The sequence below is a fragment of the Megascapheus bottae genome, chromosome 22 (genome assembly GCF_031878675.1).
Source record: "Megascapheus bottae isolate mThoBot1 chromosome 22, mThoBot2.hap1, whole genome shotgun sequence".
NCBI classification, from domain to species: Eukaryota; Metazoa; Chordata; class Mammalia; order Rodentia; family Geomyidae; genus Megascapheus; species Megascapheus bottae.
In genome coordinates, this window is record NC_143530.1 from 5,360,052 (window position 1) to 5,374,078 (window position 14,027).

Below are 14,027 nucleotides of genomic sequence, written 5' to 3' on the forward strand. Positions count from 1 at the left end.
TAGGCTTGCAGGCAGGACCCATCTAGGCTCCCAGCTCTGGGCTGTGCCTTGGTGCTTTTATTGCTTTGCATTTGAGAGGCACTTCATAAGCCTTGTTTGATGAAGGAATGAATAAGAGTGCGGCCAGAAGAGGCCCTGGCCGCTGGCGGGGCCTCCAGGTGGCCCCAGGGCCCTTGGCTCCCCTTCCTCCACCGCCCCCTCTGGCGCCCGCCCCCTTTCCCGCTGATTGACAGGCTTCGCGGCCACTGGCAGCCTCTCGGCCTTGTGCTTGGCCCGCCCTCCTCGGCGATCCTCCCGTCGTAGCCAATGGGAGAGCGGGCGCGGGGCGCGGGGCGGGGCGCGGGTCAGGTGCCGTGCGCGGGCTGCGTGCAGGTGAGCTGCTGCGGGTTCGGGGCGCCCCCAGCTCCCGCCCCGACGCGCTCCCTCCGGGACTCGCTCCCCAGTGCTCGTCGCCGGTGCGGGGAGGCGGGATCACTAACCAGGGTAAGCCGAGGATGGACGGGAGCGGGGCGGTTCGGCCGGCCTCGGGGGTCCCCGCGCGGCTCCCGGGCGCCCCGCAGCCATCGCCGCGCCCCGTCGGGTTCCGGGCGCCCTCGAGGCCCCGGCGGGCCCGACGCCCCGGGAGGCGGGAACCACCCTGGCCAGGCCGCGGCCCCCGGGGTGGCGGGGTTCGGGCGGACCGCCCAGGACCCCTCCACTGCAGACCTCCGGGGAGGGGACGGGGGGCGGGGGAGGGGGGCCCGGGGGGGGCGGGGGTGGGGGGGCCCGGGCGGGAAACCTGGACCCAGGTCTGGGAATTTCTGGCGCGTGGAACGGGGAGAAATCTGCTCCCCCTCCCCCTGCTCCCCTCCCCCTCCTTCCCTCCCCCTCCCCCTCCCCCCCGCCCCCTGCTCCCCTCCCCCTCCCCCCTCCCCCGCCCCCGCCCCCCGCGTCCCCTCCTTAGCTGCCTTCTAGTCGGTTACAGCGCCGGCGGTGCCGGCGGGAGCTCGGTGGGATCCAGGCCGCCCCAGTCGCGCCCCCGCGGCTCTGTGCTTCCGTGCCTGGGCTCAGGACGGAAGGCGCTGCTGCGCCACCTGGCTGGATTGGTGGTTTGGTTTCAGGGTCGCGTGTGCGCGCAGGAGAATCGAATCAGGCCGCGGCGCCATCCTGGGCTTCTGATGGTTCCCTGGAGATGGAGGTTCCCTGGAGATGGGACTTTTCTGGCCTCCAGTAGGGTCCTCAGATCTCAGCCAGGCCACGAGCCAGGTTACCGCGTGACCCCCAGCACCCAGGCTATTCACGTTTTTGCTTTCAGAATTGGGTTACACACACTCACACACACACACACACACTCACACACACACACTCACACACACACACACACACACACTCACACACACACACACACACACACACACGCCAGTTAAGAGATTTAAGTTCTGAGTCAGTGTCTTGAGACCAATACCTGAAACAACGTCAGTGAAAGTAAACTCTAATGTTATTAAATCATGGTTAAAGTCCTGTGATTATTCATTCACGCTGCGTAATGTTAACTTCTTTGAGTACAATAAAAGCATTTTAGGTGATTTTTGAAACCCCACAACCTTGGTCCAAAGAACATGAGTCCTTTCCAGTGACAAGATTAACTTGACTAATTGTAAGATTAGGAAGGCTATTTGTCATGACTTGTGAATCTGATTGTTCAGTGTACAGGATTATTATCTGATTATTAACACATGATCTGATCATTAATGCAGGAACACAAATTATTGCTCACATTTGTATTTGAAAGCCACAAGTTTTATTTCACTTTAAGAAGCCAAGTTCATTTCAAAACATCGCCTTTGACCATGATGGGCCAAATTATAAAGATTGTCTTTGAAAATAGAAGTGTGTGTATGCGCTGTTTTTTGTTCTTCGAACATACCATTATTGGATTTGCTAGTGATACTTCCTTTGTAATTTTCTATAGCTGTTCTAGCCACAGTGATAAATACAGTCACAGGTATTTTTCAATGTTGTGTACATATGGTATCCTGGTTTAAAATGCTATTGGAGAGGAGCATTTAAATAATCCCTTGGAGATATAGTTTGAGGGGTTCTTGGAAAGTGAGTTTTATAGAATGCAACTAAGATTCCTTAGCTTTGTTATATCTGTAGGTTCAAGTAAGTGCTTGGTTTGATGAGGGCATTCCACTAATTCTCTTTGGCTATGTTACGATGTAACTGGATATCACAAGCCTTATCACTGTCCATTTGAGGCAAAGAATACACGACAAAATCACTAAGGACTGTCATCTTCTTTATGTGTGTTCTACAGATTATCTTCCACAGAACAGATCCAGCCTCTTGACAATGACTTCAAAGCCCCTGGCTGTGTCTCTGGCACTTGCCACATTAACTCTTTCAATGACATTTTCTCTCCAGCCAGACCAGCAGAAGGTACTGCTTGTTTCGTTTGATGGATTCCGTTGGGATTACTTATATAAGGTGCCAACGCCCCATTTTCATTATGTGATGAAGTCTGGTGTTCATGTGAAGCAAGTCAATAATATTTTTATTACAAAGACCTACCCTAACCATTACACGCTGGTCACGGGCCTCTTTGCAGAGAATCATGGGATTGTTGCAAATGACATGTTCGACCCTATTCTGAACAAATCTTTCTCCTTGGATCACATGAATATCTATGACTCTGACTTTTGGGAAGAAGCGACACCTATATGGATCACAAATCAGAGGGCGGGGCATACAACTGGCTCAGCCATGTGGCCTGGAGCCGACGTGAAAATACACAAGAGCTTTGCTACTCACTACATGCCTTACAATGAGTCTGTGTCTTTTGAAGAGAGAGTTGCCAGGATCATTGAATGGTTCACAGCGCAAAAGCCCATAAACCTGGGGCTGCTCTACTGGGAGGACCCGGATGACATGGGCCACCATTTAGGCCCTGACAGTCCACTCATGGGACCTGTCATTGCAGATATTGACGACAAGTTAGGGTATCTCATCCAGATGCTGAAGAGGGCGAAGCTGTGGAATGTCGTGAACCTGATTGTCACCAGCGATCATGGGATGACCCAGTGTTCTGAGGATCGCGTCATAGAACTTAACCAATACGTGGATAAAGACCACTATACCCTGATTGACCAGTCTCCAGTAGCCGCCATCTTGCCAAAAGAAGGCAAGTCTGATCTGGATGCCGACCGGAGGGCTAAATGGGGGAATTTTTCTTTCTATGACTTTAAAATACACTTGCCTGTGTCATGATAGTGGCCTGGGATTTAAGAATTAACAACAACAAAAAAAGTCTCTTTTCTCAGACTCTTTTTTTCCCCTTAGAATGTTGAAATGCATACCTTCTGTATATTTTCTGCCAGTAGGCTTCATCCATTTTGGAATTAAAGAATGTGATCGAATCTGCTATTTCGCTGTGCAGAGAGGTTGAGATAGAGACAGGAAATCTGAATAATTATTTTAGGGATTTCCTTGGCTGCTTTGACACACCTTCATTGGACCCTTAATTGCTTAAATAGAACAGTGGGATTTATGGAGGAGAAAGAGCTTGTGTGTGCCTGGAATTTCTTTTATTTATAAGTTGGGGGGAAAGTCATAAAAGTACTTTGAATAAGTCTCTTATGGGCTTCTCATTACCAAGCCTGAAATCTTTGTATTGGTTATTGCTGGTTCTGAGACAAACTTAGAACCTGGGTGCCCTCCTAGCTTTTTCACTTTAGACCTCTACCACTTGAGCCAGTGCTGGCCTTTTGTCAGTTAATAGGTAAGAGTTTCACAGATTTTTCTTCCTGGGCTGGTTTTGAACTGTGATCTTTGGCTCTCAGCCTCCTGAGCTGCTAGAATTACAAACATGAGCCATTGGCACCTTGTTTGGCTCCATTTTAAAGACAGGTAAATGTTTTATACCCTGAGGTCTCCAAAGAAGTGGCAAATGTGACATAGGCTGTTTTTCAGAGTTCTATTTTATCACCTATACAAGTGGTCTTAGATACCAAAGGAGACAACAGCTTTTGAAAAGCTGGACTAACTCGCAAAGGAGAATTTCTCTTTCACATGGAGAACAGGAGAATGGTCTGAAGTAGAGAATGTCAAAGCGTGTGTGCGTGTGTGCCTGCACACAAGAATTTCAGCACGTCTTTATCTGGTTGAAAAGTGTCTGGTAACCCATCATTTACCTCACATAACTAGATTTGTGTTGTGGAGGTTTGTTTTTCTGTAGTTAGAACTCACGTCCTTCCTAGTCACATCCTTTGTGCTTTTAGATTATTTTTCAGGTAGAGACTCACAATTTTTAGTGACTGAGATAATACTTTGCCATCGTCTTTACACCTTCCACACAGTTGAAATGGTAAGCACAGCCACCATGACTGGCCTGCAGTGGTCGTCTCAGTTTAATGTATTGGATGGGGGTGGCGGCCCAAACCCCAACAAATGGATTAGAGAAGCAATTAAAGTGTTGAACAATAGTGCCCCAGAGGGAATGTATTTACAATAACAGGGAGAGGTTCTGCAGTGCCTCAGTCCTCAGATTGTTCTTCTCTTCCCAGCTCCACCCTCTACCATATCTGAAGATACTATCTCCAAATTCATAACTGTGTGTGACCTAGTTCTTTGGGTATTGCCGTAGCTTGTACAGTCCACTTAGTGTCACTAATTAGTACAGGCATGGACAGATGTATGTGTGTGTGTGTGCGCGCGCACTTATGTCTTGGAACTAGAGAGCAGGTATGTCTGGTTCTAGAAAAGGCTTCCTCTTCATTCTGTAGAGTGAACTTATTGAAGTTCAAGATTCTTTTCTCCAAGCGGGTGGAGTTTTCAGAAGCTGGCTGCCTCTCATTATCGTCAGCATTTGCCGGCTTTTCTTTTTTAGTAAGGAGAATGTTGCGGGGCCCTCATCGTTGGCTGTGAAGAGTTTTGCGCTCAGTGCTTTTTCTCTCTCCTCTCTTGGTTTAGGGAAATTCGACGAAGTCTACGAAGCGCTAGCTGACGCTCACCCTAATCTTACAGTTTACAAAAGAGAGGAGATTCCCAAGAGGTGGCACTACAGGCACAACGAGCGCATCCAGCCCATCATAGCCGTGGCTGACGAAGGGTGGTATATTTTACAGAATAAGTCAGATGACTTTCTGTGTGAGTATGGCATCGTATTTCTTCCCATTCTGCATTGCTTTTTGCTAACATGAAGGCTGTGGGTCATGCAGCGGTTTACTTACTGATAGCTTCTTTCGGTCACTTAGACACATGTTGAAGAAACAAGATTGTGCCAGTACTTAACGATTAACAAGTGTTTTGTTTTTTTTAGATATGCATCTTGATCCTAGACAGATAGATAGAAGAATGGAGAGATAAGAATTGTACAGGGCTGAGGACGTAGTTCAGTAGTGAAACCCTAACCTCGCATGGGACAGATGGGTCCTGGGTCTGGTCCCCAGCACTGCAAAATAATCATTAAAAGAGTAATATACAAAAATGTCCTTTTAGGAAGACTTGGGTTCCCAACTGAGCATGTTTATTGACTACAAGAAAAGCAATTTCATGACAGCGACCTTTGTGGTATATTTGTGACTCAAGAGCACATGTGTACAGGTACATGGTCTCCTATATAAGTTTGTACCAACGGATGGTGATCTGTAAACCAGTATTTAATTCTGAAAGCCTTTTGCAGATGAGAACAATTGCCACCTTTCTCTGTTCTTTTCCATGTATTGCATATGTTAGCAGGACTACTCAAAGAAAGACTGCCATCTTTGAGGAGATTTGTAAACGTGAATTTATGGAAGCTCTGTGTGAGTTTTGGTTTTGTGCACTGTAGTTATGCTCCCCACTCCCCTTTATCTGTGACAGAAAACCACAGCAATGTCCCTGTTGCTTTGGCACCCTTCGCTTGTCTTTTCAGCCAATAATTATTAAAGATTGCCTGCTGGGGTCCTCAGCCAGTGAGCCACGCACCTGATAACTAAGCCCTCAACTCCAGCAGCCATGCTTCTCAAAGCCCAGCAGTTTCTCACTCACCCGGGACTATGGTAGAGAGATGCATTCTTGGGCCCAAGCTAGACCTTTTGAGTAGAAATGGTGAGGCTTAGCAGTCTTGTTTTCACACAGCCACCCTAACTCCCCCCGTCCCCCATCAGTCTCACATACACAGGCCATGGCCAAGATCTCAAAGGAGTCATTATCATTTCATTTTCAGTCTGAGCTTTCTTATACGTGTAACACGAAATAATTACCTTTGTCTTCATGCCAGAGTGTATAGCTCCCTGCTCTCACAGAATTGAACTCAGCAGTCTTTCACGCAGTTACAAATTCTTTGACAGCATCTTTCTTTACGTGGGAATCAATTAATTGACTAGATCAACATAGTGTATACTAAGTCCGGCATTAACCGTGGTATTTAAAATGACTTCTTCATATGGATCAGCCAGATAGGCTTCAAGTGATTTCGTTCATCACTTCCAGAGAAACTGCTTTAGGACATTGTCATTTTCTGTGTTTTTGTTCCTGGGGCCTATTTCCTTGTGGCAAAGATAGATTTTGGAGTGGAATTTGCAAGTCCTACCTAAAAGGCAGCCTGCCAGTTTTCTCAGGTCACCCTCTTAGCACTCATAGCTCCTTTCTCTCATCTCATGATGTTGTTATACTGAGTATTCATCGGATGTCATGCAGCTCTCACCCTTTAGTTTTTTGTCCCTTGATACACATGTCAAAAAGCACTAAAATACAGGATGCTAAGCTGGAGACTCATGTGAGCCTCCAAAATCAAGATTTTTCCACATCTACAAGTCCTGACCTTTGGTTTTTAGTAGTGGACTGCAGCTCCAACTAAAGGTTTGGGTTTTGTGATGCCTCTTATTTCTCTCCCTGTGTTGGTTTTGCCCTTTAGTTGGTAATTACAACTTTAGTCACATGATGAAAAAGCACTTTTATCTCAGACACAGTGTGTGCCGAATACTATGTGCTGCCAGACAAAAACAATTCACTCTTGTTTTTGCTTGACTCAGCCTGGCTTTGCCCTATACCTTTCTCTCCTCTCTTGGTTAAGGTAGTGTTGGCCTATAACAAAGATTTGTGATGATTTGACCTTCCACTTGTTGAAGTGAATTGTGGGGTTGACAGCCACAGAGGACCTCAAAGATTATTCTGTCTTTAAGTCGAATTAGATAAGATCATTGTTGTCCAGTTCAGAACCTAACCCATTCAACAGGTTATTTCCCTTCGCATGCCACCCGATTGGCTAACTTGTTCATGCGTTTTTCTCTTCACAGTAGGCAACCATGGTTACGATAATGCATTAGCAGAAATGCATCCAATATTTTTAGCCCACGGTCCTGCCTTCAGAAAGAATTTCACAAAGGAAGCCATGAACGCCACAGATCTGTACCCACTGCTGTGTCACCTCCTCAATCTCACCGCCAAGCCACATAATGGATCATTCAGGAACGTCCAGGATCTGCTCAGGTCCGCAGCTCCCCAAACCATTCCTTACACCCAGAGCACCACACCCCTCCTTGGTACTGACAAACTGGGAGAGGGCGAGCGGGAGGAGTCCTACCCTTATTTCGTAGGGGTCTCTCTTGGTATCATGATAGTGATTGCGTTTTTTGTGATTTTCATTAAACATTTCATTCCCAGTCAAGTGCCTGCCTTGCAAGATATGCAGGCTGAAATTGCTCAACCATTATTACAAGCGTAATGCTTCTTTTTTTTCCTTTTTGAAATGGAATTGCATATTGATTATTCAAGTGGAGATTGCATAAATGTGTTGATGTTTTCAGTTTCAAATGCCGGGCCAGGGGGACAGTTTCAGACATTGGCTGAGGCCCTCGTGCAGAATCCACACCTAGGTAGTCACACACATACACAGATGGGCCAAAACACTCCTACCTGCAGGCCAGTACTTTCCCATTGTTCTCTCTAGCTTAGTGGGGTACACAAGCTCCTCCTTCATTTGGACTTGGCACATATAATGTATATAAATGGCAACTTTGCACTATTTAAATTACTTAATACATTGCACTTTAAATTACTCTTCTAATGAGTACTTCTCTTTGAAAAGCACTTTATCAAACAAGTTATGTCTTACAACTTGCGGGAAAATGACATCCTCTTTCACCCTTGTCTCAGAAAACTTGTTTTTCATATATACAATTGAAAAAAAAATGATTTAAATAAGTTTTTGAATAATGTAGACATCTGTCTTCACAAACTGGGACAATAAGAAAGTTGAAAAGTGTTCACAAATTCAGTGTGACACTCTTCATATGTTGATGTCTCCAAGAGAGACATTGCCAGCAGTAGGCTGCATCTACGGGCACTTCTTATGTTTCTTTCCAAAGGACAGAGGCTTTGATTTTTTTTTTATTTTCCCCCTCAAAGAGGTTCAAATCCTGACATCCATTCTACATATGCTATTTCTGTCATCAATCTAATTATTGCTGTTTGCTGGTTAGCACATGACTGATTTTTATAATGAAACACTGCGAACCTAGGCTTTTCTCCTGTGTAGTTACAGCAGTGGCCCGAAAAGCAGAGAGCAGGCACCATCTCCGCAGCGTTATGTCTGTAATTATTTGCTGCTTTGAAAATTAAATCGCTATTAATGACATTAAAAATCAAATGAGATCAAAATCGTGGTTGACTGGTTTGTTGGTTTCTGATAACGTAACTTATGCTCATAAAAACACGTTTATGGAGGCTCTGTGTGTAATAACGAGACACTGGAATCAACAACTGTGTGTTAGAGGTACATTGTGGAAAAGTAATCAGCAACAAAAGGAGAATCACTTATTGATTGATGTGCATAGCAATTTGTATAAACCTCAGGAAATAATGCTGAGTGGAAAATAAACAAGGTCAAAAAGTTACATCTGTAAAACTTCATTTGTAACATTCTGAAATCAGAACTAGAAGGTGAATAGAAAAGAAGATTCTTTAGGTATATAACTAATATTTTATGAAGTTGGTTCCCCTTACCCTAACAATGTGTCATCTACTGTCTGGCTCAGACAGGCAGGCGTTCATCATCCTTCCAGAAGCTGCCATAGTTTGGTTCCTGGTGAGTTCTCTCATCCTGGCCTGTAGGTGGCCACCTTCTTCAGTCCTGAGGCTGAGGGAAGAAGAGACCAGAACAGGGCTTTGATGTCTCTTTCCTCCCCCCACTCTCTTTGTCCTTTTTCCCTGACTATCCTTTCTCCTCTCTCTCTCCTTTCTGTCTCTTTTTCTATCTACCCTCCTAATTTACTGCGGAAAGTAATAGGCTTCATGATAACATTTCTGTATACTGCTTTTGCATAGTGTATTTTGTTCTCGTCCCCCCACCTTAGTGTCTCCCACCTCCCGTAGGTCTCCTCTCTTCCCCACTTCTGTTGAGCTTCGTGTCTGCTTGTTTGTATGTATGGATCTGGACTCGCATAGGGGAGAGACCATATGGTATTTGTCTTTCTGAGTCTGGAGTGTTTTGCTTATCAACCTAGTGTCCAGTTTGATTCAGTTCCGTGCAGTTGGCATAATTCTTCTCTACGGCCTATTAGAACTCCATTGTGTATGTGTACCATGGTTCTTTTGTCCGTTCATCAGTGGTTGGGGTACCCAGGCTGATTCTGCCACTAGCTACTGTGGGCAGTGCTGGTGCATGGGGCATGGCAGGTGTTGTTGGTGTCAGGGGTTGGTTTCCTCTCTTTCTGAGGCAAGCCCAAGGATGGCAGAGGAGGATATAAAGTATTCTGGTTTTAGTTCCTCGAGGAAGCTCCATACTGATTTCCACTCCCTTCCTCCTCAACTTTAGGTTCCATGTCGATTGTCATTCTGACTGGGTGAAGTGGGGCTACCTGTGATTTGATTTGCATTGCCTTCATGAATAAGGACATTGAGCATTTCTCCCCTGTTTACTGGCAATGTATTCTTCTTTAGAAATCTGTGAAATTCATTTGCCCATTCGTTAATTTGGGTTTTGTTTTTCCTTTGGTGTTTCATTTTCTGAGCTCTGTAGATTCTGAATATGAATCCCTTGTCAAATGAACAATTTTCTTGCATTCTCTCACTGCTCTCTGATAATAGTTCCATGTACTCAAGCTTTTGAGTTTCCCATTGGTCAACCCTTGCTCATATTTCCTGAGGTAATTCTCATCCCATTAGAGATAGTTTCCTGTGCCTGTGTGTTCAACTGATTTCCCTGTTTCCCCTCCCCCCTTGAATAGTTTCAGAGTTTCAGGACTTAATATTGAAGTCTGATCCATTTTGAGAGTGGAGTGGGGAGTCTAGCTTCAGTCTTCTCCACACAGCTACCCAGTTTTAACATTACTTGTTGAACATGCTTTTTTTAATCCATCAAGTATCATGGATAGAAGAGCTGCAAGGGCTCATCTCTGGGCCTTCTATGTTTTTGCCATAAACAGAACACAACATGTAAATCAAAGCAGCAACAACAATCATGTGATCATCTCAATAGATGCACAAAAGGCCTTTGACAGAATCCAACAAACCTTCCAGATAAGAGCCCAGAGGAAACTAGAAAGAAAAGGAATGTATGTCAGCATGTCCAGGCTGTGTGTGATAAACCCACAGCCCACTCTGTGTCTAGGAAAAAAGTGGAAGCACTCGCCCTGGTGTCAGGAACAAGACAAAGCCATACACTCTCTCTCCACTCCTTCTTGGTACAGTGCTAGAGCTCATAGCCACAGTTGTAAGGCAAGAGAAAGAAATGAGGGAGGCAAATAGAGAAGGAAGAGGCACACATCCCTATTTGCAGATATATAAAGTCCTGTAGCCACCTAAAAACACTTCCCACAAAGAGGCAGGATCCAAAGTTAAAGTATAGAAGTAGCTACCGAGCTAGAGGCTGGGGCTCCTGCCAGAAATCCTAATCACCTAGGAGGTGGCAATCAGGATTGTGGATGGAGGCCATTAGAAGAGTCCACCTCATCCAATAAAAATCTGGGCATGGTTGTGTATACCTGTCATTCCCGTGAGGTGATGTGGAACATGGAGCAAGACAGGGCAGACAGTGCCCCCCCCAAAAAAGTGAAACTATCACAAAAGTCAGTGCAAATTAAGGGCAGTAACGCACATAGCTAGCAAGCAGGAAGCCCTGAGTGCAAACCACAGTTTAAAAAAATCTGTGAAGTGGACACCGGTCGCTCACTCCTGTAATCCTAGCTACTCAGGAGGGTGAGATCTGAGGGTCTTAGTTCAAAGCCAGCCTGGGCACTGAAGCCCGTGAAACTCTTATCTCCAATTCACTGCCAGAAAACTGGGAGTGGCACTGTGGCTCAACTGGTAAAGCAGTAGCCTTGAGCTGAAGAGCTCAGGGACAACACTCAGGCCCAGAGTTCAAGCCCCATAACTGACAAAATCCTTGAAGAAGTTAATGTTTCATCAGATAAGGCCTCTGGACTGCAGTGACAGAGTCCCAGGCACGTTGAAGTGGCGGGATCATGGGTAATGCTAGGGAATTATATCACTGTCAACCTGGGGTTGTGATAGTAAAGTACAGTTTTCAAAATGGAAAACTGATCAGGGTGTCTCTGGAATGTCTTTTTCTTATCTTTTGCTCAGCTCGTTTTAGTGGAAACATTGGTCCGAAACTGATGCTGCTGTTAGCCATTCTTGTGGGCTTCCCTGATTCATTGTGAAGTATGAACCCATCAAGAGCTGCCATTGACTCCCAACCAGCCCCACTAGTGGGTTACTTGAGTATTTACAGTAAGTACATTAGTGTTTACTTCTGTTCCCTTTTATAGATAAGGAATAGAACCTAGGGAAGTTGAGAGTCCCCAAAGATTAGGCAGCTAAACTCATTCTGCCTCAAGCAGTTATGCGCGCGCGCGCGTGCGCGCGCGCGCGCGCGCGCGCGCGCGCGCGCGTGTGTGTGTGTGTGTGTGTGTGTGTGTTCTGGGACTTGAACTCAGGCCCTGGGCTCTGTCCCTTAGCTTTTTCTCTCAAGGATGCCACTACCACACTCCACTTCTGGCTTTTTCCATCCTACTTAGAGTGGGCTTCAAACCTTGATCCTCAGATCTCAGCCTCCTGAGTGACCAGGATTACAGGTGTGAGCCTGGCTGGTCAGGTCCCATCCATGTTCTAGTGCCCCGCCCCACACACAAGACAGGAATGGCCAGCAGCTCAGGCTTTTCTAACCAGTGAGGTATTGGCTAGAGGCAGATGTGGATGTACATCGTCACCTCAGAATGCATTAAGTGCAATGTATTGATGGTGGACATCAGAGTTCAGGACCGAGAGAACCAGAGGCTATGTGGAAAGGGCCTAAATGAATAGACTGGCATTTCCCTAGCAGACAGTCGTGACAATGGAACAGGAGTCAGACAACCAGCAGATTTACCACGGATTGCTTGCACACAGATGTGCCCTAGGGTTGTGTAACTGGATCTTCTGGATGCTCAGGATATGGAAAGAGGCAGAGCTGGCATCCAAACTTTATAAACTAAGCTCCTAGAAAGTGATTCTGGATCTAAGGATCTCAGCAACAGCAGGCAAACCCTGGGCAGACACAAGTAATTTGTTCACGTAATGTTCTCCTAGTTTTCAAAGAACTATTTTCCAGAAAACAAAGAACATGTGTTTATTGTTTTGTTTCCCTCAGTTGCTGTATTCACTTAGTGTAAAAACAGCAAATGCATGGAACTATTGAATATTAATTTGGGTTAAACCATTAAATGTTTAGCTACCTTCAGAACAAATACAACCACATCCCACTGTTTTATGATCCATTTGGGTGTTATTAAGTGTATTTAGTTACCTATAAAGCAGTTTAAATGTTATAACTCCATCCAGCTACTTTATAATCAGCTTAGAAAACTTCACTTATACAGTAAATCCAGAAAATTATACTTGAAGGTTTAGCCATTTTATCTTGGCTTTCTCACCAATGTTGTCTTCATACTAGACTGGATATTTTATGTGCTGTTTTGAAGTTTTAGTTCTGTTGCACTCTTAATCCTATTTTAAAGAAACAAGATCTGCAATGAATATATATGAAGGTTTCTACAGCAATATTAAGATCATGAGAATACATCAATCACAGTACACAGAATTTGCAAGAAAGTGACAAATTGTAAAAGCCTCAAAAATGTTTTTTTATTTTAAAATTAAAATACAGTAGGAATTTTTGGTAGACATAAAATTTTAATCATAAGCAAAGTCATTAGCTATGCATTCAAACAATAGTCAAGATATATTTTACTTTAACTTAAGGCACTACATACAACTGTCTTTAAAATGCACTCATTTTATTTATACTATAAGAATCGACATAGTAGATTTCTATATAATGAATGTACTAAAACTCTCCAAATAAGGGATTCTGTGCTATCTTCCTCACAGCTCACAAGATAGGGTCAAGAGAGGGAGATAACCAACAACAGTGCAGAGGCACGTTCATCCATTCATTCCTAGAGGAAGCATAATAATGTAACACATCCGCGGAGCCCACACTATCTGACAGAGCAGTGTGTTATCCTACTGCTGTTCACGAGAGGACTAGCAGACAGTCGTCCCTACCAGAAGACACTCAATTTACAAACAATACTTAAAGCTTTTCCTATTTTCTTGGAGTGTTATTTTCATAAAATATTTCCCAAAGCCAAATTCTTTTTACTATTCTGAAGGTAAAGCAATACATTAATCATTTATCAAAATACATGCGAAGGCTTACTGTTAATGGCCATTCTTACTGAACGATTTTTTCACTCGTGTTTTAAAGATACAAATGAATTAACAGGCAGCTCAATATAATGATATGCTTCACTTTGGCTAACTGCCATTCTTTTCTCATTACACACTTAGAATTTTCTAGTTCTAATATTTGACAACAAATAGGATAAATAGGTGAAGGTGTTGTTTGCAGGGTTAAGGTGTTAAGGTTAAGACGTCTGTTTGGCTGTCCTCTATAAAACCCATTCACAGGCTGGATGTCCTAGATTTCTGAAGCTTAGAACCACTAAACAAAATAATAAAGCCATGAAGTCAAACTCTACTCAACTAGTACTCAATATTCTGTGCCACACATTCCACAAATA

General features: G+C 44.6%; 1 protein-coding gene across 2 annotated transcripts; it reads left to right on the forward strand.

Moving 5' to 3' along the window:
• Nucleotides 1–348: 348 nt before the first annotated feature.
• Enpp5 (ectonucleotide pyrophosphatase/phosphodiesterase family member 5) lies at nt 349–8,786 on the forward strand. 2 transcript variants are annotated; one of them, XM_090355540.1, is made up of 4 exons: nt 349–372; nt 2,300–3,163; nt 4,951–5,127; nt 7,260–8,786. In XM_090355540.1, exons 2-4 carry the CDS (start codon nt 2,335–2,337, stop codon nt 7,685–7,687), a joined length of 1,434 nt encoding a protein of 477 aa, XP_090211666.1. In that variant the 5' UTR covers nt 349–372; nt 2,300–2,334; the 3' UTR covers nt 7,688–8,786. The 2 variants fall into 2 exon arrangements, with proteins under 2 accessions (XP_090211666.1, XP_090211665.1); XM_090355539.1 differs by lacking the exon at nt 349–372 and adding an exon at nt 379–483.
• Nucleotides 8,787–14,027: the final 5,241 nt, after the last annotated feature.

Bases quoted from the DNA above. Each gene is read 5' to 3' on its own strand.
- Enpp5 (XM_090355540.1), top strand. From the start codon at position 2,335: ATGACTTCAAAGCCCCTGGCTGTGTCTCTGGCACTTGCCACATTAACT. The intron at 3,164-4,950 runs GCAAGTCTGATC...CTCTTGGTTTAG, and splicing joins CGCCATCTTGCCAAAAGAAG to GGAAATTCGACGAAGTCTAC. The intron at 5,128-7,259 runs GTGAGTATGGCA...TTCTCTTCACAG, and splicing joins TAAGTCAGATGACTTTCTGT to TAGGCAACCATGGTTACGAT.